Here is a 14,460-nt window from a genome sequence, read left to right as displayed (position 1 = left end):
CATATAAGCATTACTGCTGTAGGAGAAGCTTAATGACCCTTCCTGTCTTTATCTCCTTTATCATCTGTCTGACAAAGCACAAATCATTCATATAAATAGCAGTGCTGTGCATATAGCAGTTTTTTACTGTGTTCTTAAGTTGGTGGAGACCAGTAAAAATAGATGTAATGCAAATTCCATTTTGAAATCTGAAAGTCTTGTCTGCCTCTGTCTTGGATGGTATGTTCCCCTCCCTCCAAATGTTCAATTCTGGTCATTTCAGCTTTGGGAAGGAAAACTCATGGACACTGCCTTTCTGTCCATCTTAGTGCCTGTGGTTTGGGTGACATAGGGTTGTGTCTCCTGTTACCAGAATCTGTAGAAAGATTCTGTGAGAAGAGGTCTTTTTGGGGACACAATAAAAGGGTGGGTACCTGTTGTTGAATTTTTAGTGCACTTATGTTTTCATAAAACTCATTGTAATAAATAAAGGCAAATGAAAATCCTAAAGTCCATGTATAGTGTGTTTTTAAATTTTTTATGAAATATATTTCCATGCTTTCAGGGTTGGAGTTTTTTTTTTTTCCCTTAAAGTAAAAAAAGTTTTCTAGTTATGCTTCCTCTCTTCATTAACTGCTGAGAATATATTTTACGAGTTTCTTTTTAGTCCCTTATGAAAATTACCAAGATTTCATGAAATCTGGAGCTGAGTTAAGTAGTCAGACTGCCTCTTGTTTCAGAGAAACCTGAAGTGAAATGCCTTGCTCAAGATTATAGATGGTGGAAAAGCTAAGACCAGGATCTGTATCTTAATGACTTGTTGTTTTAGTGTACTCCATACTATGCCACATTCCTTTTTCTAATAGTGCTTATGTTTTTCATCCATGCTCCTTAAGGTTTTTTTTTTTTTTTTTTTAACATTTCTGAAACTCAGTTTCCTCATCTATACAATCAGAATATAGTACATTTCTGTTATCATTAAATATGACGATTTTTAAAATTTTAGCAGTGTATATAAAATGTAGTAATTGCTCAGCCTACACATTTGCTGTTTACTATCATCATACTTGTCTCTTAGTTGTGATTTTTTTTTTTTTTTTTAAATGCTAGCATTTCATATGATGGTTTTGAGCTAATTAACTTTGCATACCAGGCAGTGTTTTGGTCTGTGATACATAGGGTCACTATGAGTTGGATTGGAGTTGAAGGTAACTAACAAAAACAACTTTGCACAGATAGAAATTCTGGTTGCTCTTTAGGCAACTTTCTGATTAGATTGTGTTATTGATGTTGCATGTATCTTGTTAGGATTTTAGAAGCCTGAGCTATAGACAGTCTTATTTTTATTCTTTGTTCCTATTTCTTTAAAAAAAACAAAAAAAAAAACTGTAGTTTTTAATTGCAAATAGTTTTAAAAATATTGCATAAAAACACTTATTAATTTCAGCTCTCCTTTATGAATTGCTGTATGAGAAGGTATTTAAAACTGATGTTAGTAAAATCTTGATGGGACTAGACTCCTCTGACGTGGCTGATGAAAACAACAACAGTGATATATCCGATTCAGAGGATGACAGTTGCAAGTAAGAATAAATTTAAATCTTAAAATATCTTTCTTAGTGCACGTAAAAACATTTCATCAAATTTTTCTGCGTGGAATTTTTTCACATACTGAGATGTAATGATATTCATAAAATAATAGTACTCTCAGTAGAAGTTTATCTCTACCGCTAATTTTATTTAATACCTGTTATGTGGTAGTTTTTGAAAGTCAGTGTTTTTGGTTGATGGGGATCTGTTTCTTTGAAGTAATGAAGATTGTACATGTAGAATAAATTTGAATACTACCTTATGTGTGTGTATTGTAAAATTACAAAGTTATCAATTCATAAGTTATCTATTAATGATAAAATGGTCACTTTGATTCCCTTGAGTTCCTTTTATTGTTATTTTTCTTAGATAATGCTCACCCTCCCCCCTTTTTAAAATTTTTATAAATAATGAAACTCTTATGTTGGGCTTTAAATATGTGAACAGTTCTGGATAATGTCTCTATTTAGTTCTGAATAAATACCTTTTAATTTAGAATCTAGAAAGCTTATCTTTTCCATACAGGCAATACGTGGTAGTGGCTAAGAGACTGAGCTCTGGACATCCAACCCTAGTTTCAGTACTGGTTTCTTGCTAACTGGACTTGGGACAAATTACTTACATTCGCTCAGAAGGCTCAATTCTGCAGCTGTAAAAGGATATGTTAGTGTTTCCTCAAAGGGGGAGTTTTCATGAGAATTAAATGAGAGAACATATAAAGTGCATAGCCTAATTCTTAGACATAGTGTTTAATATATATTAGTAGTTATCATTATTAAGAAATTCATTTCTTGTACATGTATTTCATAAGAACCAACCATATTCCCAGTGAAATGAAAAGTATTCTTTATGAAAATACTCTACTTGGTATTATACACTGAAGCTAGAAATAGAAATGGGATTTAGCCTAAAGATAGCTAATTATTAAATGAATACTTCTAAAAAATACATCTTCATTGAATTGTAATTTCCAGTCATTTATTGAATTAAAATTTTCTGCTCTAGATTGAAAATTTGATTTACTACCATATCTTGACAATTTGAGTCAGTTAGGTTAGAATTTGGGTCTGCTGTTATAAACTTAATCCTTGAATAGACTAACTTTGCACAGATAGAAATTCTGCTCCATAGTTGTTCTCTGGGCAACTATCTGGTTAATATATCTTAGTAAACATAGGGGAAGTTGGAAGAGAGAATGACAGCTAGCTTGTTGTAATTTATTACCTGTGGTTGGAGTGGGGGAACTTTTAGCACATACTGTTGCTAATAGTGTTAACAGCAGTTGGGTCTGGGAAGGCAGGTGAAGTAGATGAAGTATAGACTGGAGGTTAGTAAGCTGGAAGATGGAGGAGGTATGAAAGAAGGTAGGCTCATTATCATGTTCAGTTCTTTTTATACTGTACTACTGTAGTCCTCTGGTGGTGTGGTGGTTAAAGCATTTGGCTGCTAGCAAAAGGGTTGGTGGTTTGAACCCACCAGCTGTACCGTGGGAAAAGGATGAGCCAGTCTGCTTCTGTAAAGATTTACAGCCTTGGAAACCCTATGGGGCAGTTCTGCTCTGCTCTGTAGGGCTGTTATGAGATGGAATTGACTCAGTGGTAGTGGGTTTGATTTGTTTTTAATTGTAGTCCTTGGTGTATGGACCCCTTTTTAATTAACTTTTTGTTGCACTATTAAATATTCTTTTTACTTTTGTTAATGTTATATCTGTTGTAGGGAAGTAGAATGCTATATATAACCATGGCAAGACAGATATAGTTTGGTAATAAGGGAAGACCAAAGATGTCAGTATACTCTAGTGCCTGGATTCTTTCAGGATTCATTTTGGCCAGTCCTGAAGTACTGGAAATTTTAGGTGATTTTCTAGTCTAGACAGTTAAGTCTCTTGAAGTATTATTGCACTTAAAGATACAGACCTTTAGAGATTGTTCTGAAGACTTGTTTGGTGCTGTTGAGTCGGCTGTTGGCTCATAGTGAGCCATCCCCATGCTTTCTGGGCCATAATCTTGATGGAAGCAATTGGATAGGCATTTCTTCTGCAGAGTTGCTAGGAGGGTTCAAACTACCAGTCTTTAGGTTAGCAACTGATTGCCAACTGTTTATGCTATCCAGGCTTCTTTACTGAAGACTAGAGATTGATTTATTAAGAAGGAATTGTTACACAAAAGAGCACACATAGATGCAACCTCTCTCAGCTCATCTCCCACTCAACCTATCATTACCATTCCATCCTTACCAGCCTCTTTGCTAGACTGTCCTACCTTGTAGTCTTTGCACCTGCTGTTCCCTTTGCGTGAAATACTAAGTAACTGGGTTTGCTATCTGACCGCTTTTAATTCTTCATTCAAAAAGATGTCTCAGACCTTTCCTCAGATCTTTTTCTAAAAAATTATTTCACCCTACATCTATCTCAACATTGTCACTCTTTCCTACTCCCCCCTCCCATAAAAACCAAAACCAAACCCAAACCCAAACCCATTGCCATTGATAGGATTTATAAGGCTGTAAATCTTCACTGAAGCATACTTCCTCATCTTTCTCCTACAGAGTGGCTAGTAGGTTTGAACTACCTTCCTTTTGGTTTGCACTTGAATGCTTTAACCATTGCATAACTAGAGGTCCTTTACCCCTCATAGCATCTTATGTTTAGCATACTGATTATTTAGTTTGTATCTACTTTCCCTAGATTATACATTTCATGTGCTAGAGATTTTTGACTGTTTTTGCTTACTGCTAGACCCCAGCACCTGATGTGAGGTCTGGGAACACAGTACACACTCAAATATTTGTTGCATGCATGAATGTACACTGTGTAGTTACGTGTTGTAGGCCTTTGAATCAATTCTGACTCATAGTGAGCCTGTGTGACAGAGAACAGCCCTATAGGGTTTCCTAAGCTATACTCTTTAAGGGAGCAGCTCACCAGGGAGCAGCTGATGGTTTTAAACTGCTGACCTTTTGGCTAGCAGCTAAGCTGTTGACTAGGTCTCCTTTTATAGTTGTATGTGCTACAGTGAATCCAACTGATGACAGTTGTTTGGTTGTGAAGATTATTTGGTACAGAATGTTTTTAATAGAAGAATTGATGGTATACATAATTTTGTTGTAGTAAAATATTTTAATGGGAACCACACCTGAAAATTGAAAGTAATGTTGAATTATTTTATAAAGTCAATTATTGTGCTTCCCCAAATTCCACAGTTTATTTCTGTTTTCTTGTTGGTGACTGAGGTAGTAACATTTATTGATAATAATAGTCTTTGATTCAATCTTAAGTAAATCTACACACAAACACTTATCTGTATATATATATACTTACACTAAAGCTTGTATTAGCTCATTGTTTTGGAAGATAATTCTTTTGAGAATTTTAGAGGTTAGAAGTTACTCTTGGTGCAGACATATTTGTGTGCTCCTGATTGTTTTTTTTTTTTTCCTTTTTAGGAGTAAAACTACCACTGCTAATGATGTGAATGGATTTAAAGCTTTGTCAGGCAATCAGGTATTTTTAAAAGATAGTTTAACTAGTCTATCAATATATGAAAGCATATGAATTTTTATAATGTTAAACTTTTTTTTTTTCCTGATATCTTTTCAATAAAATCAGGTTCTTATACTAGGAAGAAATTTATTGATGACTAATTTTTTGAAGTTATTTTTTTCCCTTCATTTGACTAACTCTTATACCTATGTCAAATAATGTTTTCAGAGCATTTCTGTGTTAATTGAACTTTTTGGATTTGTTTGTTTTCTTTTGCATCTGAAGAACAATGGGAACTCTACTAGCCCTCCTTTATCTAGAAAGGTTCTTAAATCACTCAATCCGGCAGTCTATAGAAATGTGCAATATGAAATTTGGCTGCAGTCTAAACAAGGTGAGTTAAAATGTGTATTTTCTAGAAATTTGCTTTGTGGCATTTGCAAATAATTAAGTCAAATTGATATTATGTTGATAACTGTTACAGCTCAACAAAAACGTGATTATTCCATTGCTGCTGGCTTACAATATGAAGTTGGAGATAAATGCCAAGTAAGAAAATATTTTATTTGAAATCTTTTTTGTCTTTAATAGAAACCAAGAAAATAGTTTGAATGTGTCAGTTTGAGGCTTTAGTACGTATTTATCATGTATACGTCTTAGTAGGTTACAAATGAGTTCAACTTGATTCAGGTTGAAATTAATTCAGACTTGACTTTTTAGGTCGCTTTGCTTTGTCATCTTTTCACATGTCTTTTTTTTTTTTTTTTTTCTGTTGAATTGAGGAAAAGGAGAGTGAATCATAAGACAAGTTTTGCCATTTACTTTGAATAAGCTATGTCTCTCATTGTGAAAGGGGAAGGTTGGATTAAAGTGGTGATTCTAAGCCTGGGGTGATTTTGCCTCTTTGGGAACATTTGGCAGTCAATGTATGGAGATGTATTTGGTTGTCACAGTTGGGTGGTGTTACTGACATCTAGTGGGTATGAGTCAGGGATGTTGCTGAACATCCTGTAGTGCATGCGATAACCCCCTACCACGAAAAAAAATTAACTGGTTCAAATTATCAATAGTTGGAGAAATCCTAGATTGGAGAATTTCCAAGGTTCCTTTTTGTTCTTTGTTTCTGAAAAAATACTACTATTTGAAAACAAACAAAACAAAATTTATATGTAAGATACTTTTCATCAAAAATGCTTTTCATTGAAATGTATTATTGAATCTACTTTAAAATAATCATTGATGAACATTTCTTCTTGACTTAAAGAGAAATACTCATTTACTTTATGATAAATTAGTTTGTGAAAAGTGTGTGACCGGGATTATATCTGTAACATCAATGACAAGTGTTATTTTAAGAACTTTTAATAATATTCTGGTTCTGAGGTATTTAAAAGGAGAAGAGGATTTAATTCATTTGGGCCCTTCGTTATAGTACTGTTAGAAATATGTTATAATAGAACTGAGTTGTGACAGCTTTTATTACAATTAATTGGAAAACTTGGAAGAGAAAAAAGTAGAATAAATTAAGAGCTTAAAGCCCTCCACCCATTTAACAAAAAAGAGAAGATTGCTTATCTTAGACTATCATCAAATTATTCATTATTTTAAATTAAGCATATTTCCTTTGAGGTTAAAATTGCAGTAATATAGATGGCTGTTGATCAAATAGATGATAGGGAGCAGATACCTGTTTTAGTTTTTTTCTCTTTAGAATATTTTGTTTCTATGTGATATTTGTCCATTTCACTTAGATGAAATTTTAATTACAGAAACATGATGCAAATGTAAGTTGTGTTCATTCAAATAAAGATGTATGTGTATGATGCAGTTTAAAATTAATTCCTGAAAAATCTTGTATATTGTTAAACTCTTAAAGGGAGGAGGCAAAGTGTCCTTTTGTGATTGATGAATGATTTCAACTTGAGGACTTTTATCTACTAATAAGTAGGAGGTTGCTTAAGGTAGTGGCACATACATTGTGTTCCTAGTGTGTTGATTGTCAGGTGTGTTATTTAATGTATTTGGTTTGAATATAAGAGGAAACCCAAAGGCCTTATTCTTTTGTCACAATACCAATTGGATGTTAGACAAGAGAAAATGGATCTATTTTTAAGGAGAAAAAGGTCACTGTTACATTAATACTCAGTTCTCTGGAAAACAAACTTAATGGTAATTTAATAACAGTTGCACTCATTTGTAGAAAATTGCCATGTGTAAGTTGGTGTCCTTTATGTACTTCATATGCATTCTCATTCCATCTCCATGAGTCCTATGATGTACTGTTATTAGCCACATTTTGCATGTGAGGAAATGAAAATGTGCTGGGTAACTTGGCCAAGGTCATATTGTTTGTAAGTGGAAAAGCCAGATTTGGAATCCTACATTCAAACCAGGGCATACTGCCTCTCATTTGGAAACATGAAACATCATAGATGATATTCTCACTTCTGCTTGAACTCTTTAGAAAAACAATGTAGAAAAAATATGGAAAGATAAATAAGAAACTTTCTTTTAGGGAATGGTCTGGGAGCTCGGAAATGGATTTTATTGTATATACTTTTGAATGTAGTTTTGTTCTTCCCTATGTACATTCATTTTCTTTAGTTGAAAACAAAATAAAAGTTTAAATTTAAAAACTGAAGATTAATGCAGAGGAAGTGAGTGCCTGATTTTCTTTTTTTGGAATTGTTCTACAGGTTAGGTTAGATCACAGTGGAAATTTTTCTAATGCAGACGTTCAAGGGGTTCACTCTGAGAATGGACCAGTTTTGGTTGACGAACTAGGAAAGAAGTATGTACTGCTCTTCAACTAAGGCGTTTACTGACTCTTTTATGTAACTTAATGTAATCATGAGAATCTCTATATGTTCCCATGTATTTGCAAATTCAGTGAATGATATTGCCTATGTGTAGAAAATGTATTTGTTCAAATCTTTAGAAAAAATAGTTTGAATTGAGGTCTTATTTACTTGGCAGATTTTAAATTTACCAAAAACAAAACTTACTTTATTGCTTATAGTTTGAATGTCCTGTTCTTCACAAAGGAAGTTAGGGACATTGGCTAGATTGTAATTATACAGTGGTACAGTGGGAGCTTTTGAGAGCAGGAACTGTATTCATTTCTGATTTCATTTAGTATTTCTGATTTCATTTAGTGCTGTAGTGCATGGGTTAATAGTGGGAAACCCTGGGTGGCACAAATGGTTAAACTCTTTACTACAAACCAAAAGGTTGCGAGCTCTAACTCACCCAGAGGCTTTTTGAAGACAGGCTGGAGATCTGCTTCCGAAAGGTCATATCCTTGGAAACTGTATGGACAGTTCTACTTTGCACACATAGGGTTGCTGTGAGTTGGAATTAACTCAGAGGCAACTAACAACAGTAGTACAGTAAGTGTCAGATCTTGTAGTAAAATATTGTTGGCTTGCTATTACATAGTGTTTCAGTTGCTGGCTTCGTAAAGAAAAAGTTTATGAATCCAGACCTTAAAAACTTTGTTATGGAAAATTTCAAGTATATACAAATAAAGGGAAATAGTACTTTAAAAAAAAAAAAAAAAAAAAAAAACTCACTGCCTTGGTGTCTGTTCTGACTCATAGCGACCCCTCCTTGGGTTTTCGAGGTGATATCTCTACGGAAGTAGATTGCCCAGTCTTCTGAGGAGTGGCTGGTGGGTTTAAACCTCCAGCCTTCTGGTTAGCAGTCAAATGCCTTAGGCACTATGCCACCAGAGCTCATGGGAAATAGTATAGTGAACCCCAATATAACTATCACCCAATTTCAGCAACTAACGGAATTTAGCAGTCTTTTCTGATCTATTTTCCCCTAACACATTATAAAAAACTTTTTTAATTGACGTGGGCCTGAAATATTTTACAGCACATCCCAGACATCACACCATTTCTGCGTAGATGCTTATATGTACCTCTAACAATAAGTAACCCCCACCACCATAACTATAGTACTGTGTCATATATAACAATAATAGTAATTTGTTATCTAATTTATACTTTTATACATTTTTTAGTTTTTTGTCTTCTTAAATTAAAAAGTATCTTGAATGATATCATCTTATTTGATTAGAATTATGTCTAAATTGCTAAATGCTACTTGTACTTAAATTCTAATTTGTTTTCACTATAATGACTAAAATTGGAAATTCTTAGCTTATATAAGTTGAAAATAAGATACTTGCGCAAATATTTGTTTAAATAGATACTTTTAGTGTAATCTAAGTCATTACAAGTTTTTTTTTTCTTTTGAAGACACTCATTGAAGAACCTCAAGCCACCTCCCCCAGAAAGCTGGAACACAGTGTCAGGGAAGAAGATAAAAAAACCTTCCACTTCTGGACAAAATTTCCATTCTGGTAGAAGCACATCAAGTTACCATTTCTTTGATGGGAAGGGTGATGGCACTTGGGGTTGTTCATAATAGGAAAATGATGAGGTATTTTTGGGTTCTTGTCACAGACATGGATTACAGAGGGCCAAAGAATCTGAGCAAGCCAATAAAAGCTCCATCAGCACTACCTCCTCGACTACAGCATCCTTCGGGAATAAGACAACATGCGTTCACTAGTCATTCTTCGGGGTCACAGTCTCAGAAATCCTCCAATGAGCACAAAAACCTTAGCAGGACACCCTCACAGATCATAAGGTAACCTTCAATGTAAGAGAAGTAAAGTTAGATTAGAGCCATTTGTTTTATATGCCACATTATATGCATTTTAATAGTTGTTATAACCTTTTTTTTTGGCATATAGTATCCAAAGCATAAGTATTACAGGTATTGTTCATAAAACACGTGAGGATTTCAGTTCTTTGTAATTCTCTTTAACCAAATCAAAGTAATTTTGTAGGGTAAGAAAATTTTATTTTTTAATTAGTTTTTCAGTTGATTTGTGAGATCTTGTTTTAGTCTCATCTTATTTTTGCACTTAATATTTTTCTGGTGGCTGTGAAATGTTAAATGTTGTTAGTTGCCATCAAGTTGGCTCTGACTCACAGTGACCTTGATGTATAACAGGGTGAAACATTGCCCAGTTCTGTGTCAGCTTCATGATCATTATGTTTCAATCTGTTGTTCCGGCTCTTGTATCAATCCATTTAATTGAGGGCTTTCTGTGTTTTTGTTGACCATCTAACAACCCAGGTTGTCCTTTTCTAGCAATTAGTCTTTCTTGATGATGTGTTCAAAGTAAGTGATCTGAAGCCTTGCCATCTTTACATCTAAGGAGCATTCTGGTTGTATTTCTTCTAAAACTGATCTGTTCATTCTTTTGTCAGTCCACAGTATACTTGGTATTCTTTGTCAGTGTGACAGGTAGCATAGCTTGGATCAAGTGCATCTTCATCATCAAAGTGACATCTTTTTAACCTAATTTTTAACACTTTTTAATACTAATTTAAGGAGGTCTTTTGTAGCCTGTTGGCCCAAGCAGTATGTCTTTTGATTTCTTAGCTGCTGCTTCCATGGATGTTGATTGTTGATCCAGGTGGAATGATAGCATTGAAAACTTAGTTTTTTCTCCACTTACCATGATGTTTTTCAGTCCAATTGGGAGGATTTTTGTTTTCCTCATGTTCAGGCCTTTTAACTTTATCAGTACATGTTTCAAGTCCTCTTCATTTTGGCAAGCAACGTTGGATTCTAGTTTGCATTCACAATTTCCCCTTTGTGTAAGAACTTAAATCAACCAAAATTATTGATTTACTTTGTTCTGAGAAGTGGTTGTTGTAGTAATATCTCTAATACTGTATAGGGCCACAAGTTTTAGGTTATTATCAGCGTAAGTATTCTGTGACTATCCAGAGACAGATGAACTTTAGTGTCACGATTTCCCTGTGCAGTGTGGATTTTATTTTGTTTTTTCGTCCTTCCATTGAATTTATAGCCCTTTGGAAGAAGTTTATTTGAGAGAGAATGCCTTGAGGGTCTCCTGTTCATGCAGTACTATGGCTGTCTCTCTTGTGGATGCTGGAGCCCCTCTAGGTTACTGTGGACAATGCCTTCTCCATTGAAGTGCCCTCTCCACAATCACATCAAGAATTGTAGCGTTAGTTGTGTGTTTGCCAAGTTCTGGCCTGTAGTTCTTTTATTTCTGGTATTTGAGAATTCTTTCTTGGGAATACACTTAAAATTTTGTTTCAAAAAGTACCTTATCTGTTGCTTTTCATGCCCATAGTACTCACACAAATGTGGGGAATGTTTTTAAAACCTGCCAAACTGTTCTGTAAGAAGCATGGCAAGTATCAGTCCGATTAAGTGACATCATATAAGAAGGTCAAAGATTTTCTTTATGCCCAGGGAAAGTGGTGGTATGACAAGAAGCAGAGGGTGGATATGGTGGGGAGACTAAGCTGATTTTCCAGAAGAAGCCAAAAACTACAAAGAATATTGTGTTGAGGCTTGAATGTGTTGAGCCCAACTGCAGATCTAAGAGAATGTGAGTTATTAAGAGATGCAAGCATTTTGAACTGGGAGGAGATAAGATAAAGGACCAAATGATCCAGTTCTAAGCATCATTTTGTTAAATTATCAAGACAATAAAATCGTGAGGTTATGTTACTTAATTTTTCTTTTTCAAATCTAACTTTAGCACAGTTGAAGGTTCTTAGATTAGCATCTTATCAGCACTTTAAGTTCATTGAATTTTTTTAATTTAAAAATTTATGATAGAAAATTAATTCAGATTGTTCAAAATATAAAACATTCCAAAGGCTATTTGTTCTGTACAGAGTCTCCTTCCTCTCTATCTTGCTAGGTATCTAGTTTTCTTCTACAGAGCCATTTCATAATAACAGACCTTTGTGCATTCTTGTGGGGATATTTTATGCATATATATGAAATATGCAAGTTTTTCAAAAGTTTATTCTAGTGACAACAAATAATTAAAGATCATTTGTGAGGAAGGTATTACCTTATCCCTCAAGGTTGCTCACTGCAAACACAGGCCTGAGAAGTAGCGTGGGTGAAGACTAATCAGGACCTTGCATTTCTGCAGCAGTGGGCAGGGATATTCAGGACCTAGTGAATTGACTCTCTGAGCAGACAGAATTTGTGCCACTGATCAGCTAGTGTGTATCATAATTCATTAGTATCTGGTGAGAGCTTACCCAATGCAAGCAAAGTACCTACGGGGATTAACTTCTTTAGAATATTTACTTGGAAATCTAAAGGTGAAAAATAAGAATAGGAAGATCATAAGGCAAAGATGGTACTTTTCTTTAATAACATTCTCATTTTGTGACAGACTAGAAAAGTTGCATTTTCCCTGATGCCAGAGTATTCTTAAGTGAAATAAAGAATAATTTAAAAAAAACCCACAATTACAAAATGGTTAAACTTAAATACTAGTATCCCCCACTTCTTGGAAATTTGCTTTATGACACTTTGCTTGTATAAAAGACCTGTATTAGTACGTGTCTTCTCTAACAAAAAGAAATCAGAAGAGAAATTTTGCTTTTGAGAAAAAAGGTGAAAAGCAAAACTACCATTCAGAGTTTGTTCTGCAATGAGCATTAAAGTGGCAGTGTGTACGCAGAGCCAAGTCCTTCCCTAGAACTGTGCTCAGCATCTCAGCATCAAGCTGCCATAGCTTTGAACTGTGCCTGCGAACATTATATATTAGTGTTATTTTAGGTTTTATGTGTAATGGTCTGATTGGTAGGTTAATTTTGGATCTGGAAATGCTCAGAAAATTTTCCATATAAATGGTAATTGCTGCTTCACTTTATGCCATTTCAGCTTATGAAAGGTTTCATAGGAACAGTGTACTTTTTTTAATTTCATTGTGAAAATTCATCTTTTATACAGCAGTTCACACTTGGTCTTATGAATGGACTGTAATATCTCCCACAGTGCAACAGTTCTCCTCCCACTTCCTCCCCATAGCTACCTCTTCTCTGTGTCCTTTCCTCCCATGTACTCCTGCCCCAAGTGGTCTCCCTGTGCATACACAACACTTCTGTTCTCCCATAATTGATCTCTGTAAGGAGTGTATCTATCTAATATAAATGTTTAGCTCCTATGCCTGTCTTTTTTTTGGCTGGAAGCCACAGGAGTGGGTTCAATTCCAGACTTGAAGGGCAGCTAGGGACCATAGTCTCAGGGGTTCCACCAGGCTCTGTCAGACCAGCATACCTCGTCTTTTTTTTTTTAAAAAATGATTCTGAGTTTTATTTCACATTGTTCTCCCTCTCTATCCAGGATCTCCTACATAGGTCCCCCTTTAAGTGGTTGACAGTGGTAGCCAGGCACCATCTTCTTCTTCTGGTCTCATAGTCATATAGGCCGAGGATTGCATGGTGTACCAGTCCCTTGGACAGTAACTAGCCATTTCTAAATTTGTTTTAACAAGTAAAATTCCTTTGCACATCTGCAATAAAGGCACACTAATGTATGACCAGTTATTATTAATTTTGCTGTTATTATTACTGATCTAAGTTCCAGTGGTACTTCATTACAGATACCACTCGATTTCTATGTAACAATAACAATATAAAAAATTCTTGCAAGCTTCATGTCTACGTATTAACCACTGCCAGCCAAATATCATCATGCAGCTTTTAGTATACGTGCTACTGAAGTGAGCACCAAGTGTTTTTTTATAACAGTACCTTCAGTGCAACTTGGATGTCTTCTTCAGTATCATTGGTTCTTGATCATATGTTGTTGTTGTTATGTGCCGTTGAGTCGGCCCCGACTCATAGTGACCCCTCCTTGGGTTTCCGAGGCAGTATCACTACGGAAGTAGATTGACCAACCTTCCTTCCGAGGAGTGGCTGGTGGGTTTGAACCGCCAGCCTTCTGGTTAGCAGTCAAGTGCCTTAGCCACTATGCTACCAGAGCCCCTAAATGATTGAACATTGGTCAGTTCTTTTTGGTTCAGTGACTGTATTCTTTCCATATTCTTTTAATGCATCCTGTGTCGTTCAATATTCTGCCCCATGTTGTTAGGTGCTGTTGAGTAGGCTCTGGCTCATAGTGACCAGATGAGCAGCAGTGCGAAACATTGCCCCATCCTGTGCCAGCCTCACAATCCTGGCTACACCCTGCAGCCACTGTGTCTGTCCATCTCATTGAGGGCCTTCCCATTTTTTGCTGACCCTCCACTTTACCAAGCATGATACCCTTCTCCAGGGAATGGTCCCTTCTGACAACATGACCAAAGTAGGTCAGATGAAGTCTGGGAATTCTAATTCTCTCTTCCAAGGAGCATTATACCTCTTCCAGCATAGATTTGTTTGTCCTTTTGGCAGTCCATGGTACTTTCAGTATTCTTCACCAACACCAGAACTTGAAGCATTAACTCTTCTTCAGTCATCCTTGTTTGTTGTCCAGCTCTCACATGCATATTAGGCAATTGAAAATACCGTGGCTTGGGTTAGCTGCACCTTAGTCTTCAA

The 14,460-nt window shown here is 35.4% G+C and overlaps 1 protein-coding gene across 1 annotated transcript in view; it reads left to right on the top strand.

The window, feature by feature from the left end:
• The window catches only part of OTUD4 (OTU deubiquitinase 4), a 52,667-nt gene that overhangs the window by 19,551 nt on the left and 18,656 nt on the right, over window positions 1–14,460 (top strand). Inside the window, exons 7-13 of the mRNA XM_042781435.1 lie at window positions 1,427–1,562; window positions 5,014–5,071; window positions 5,330–5,444; window positions 5,535–5,599; window positions 7,747–7,841; window positions 9,316–9,419; window positions 9,523–9,709. Coding sequence (XP_042637369.1) covers window positions 1,427–1,562; window positions 5,014–5,071; window positions 5,330–5,444; window positions 5,535–5,599; window positions 7,747–7,841; window positions 9,316–9,419; window positions 9,523–9,709 — 760 coding nt within the window. The remainder of the gene's footprint in view (window positions 1–1,426; window positions 1,563–5,013; window positions 5,072–5,329; window positions 5,445–5,534; window positions 5,600–7,746; window positions 7,842–9,315; window positions 9,420–9,522; window positions 9,710–14,460) is intronic.

The sequence above is a fragment of the Orycteropus afer genome, unplaced genomic scaffold (assembly GCF_000298275.1).
Source record: "Orycteropus afer afer isolate SDZICR_OR568_19922 unplaced genomic scaffold, OryAfe1.0 scaffold00120, whole genome shotgun sequence".
Taxonomy (NCBI): domain Eukaryota; kingdom Metazoa; phylum Chordata; class Mammalia; order Tubulidentata; family Orycteropodidae; genus Orycteropus; species Orycteropus afer.
Note: the sequence above shows the minus strand (reverse complement) of the source record. Positions and strands in the feature narration are given on the sequence as shown.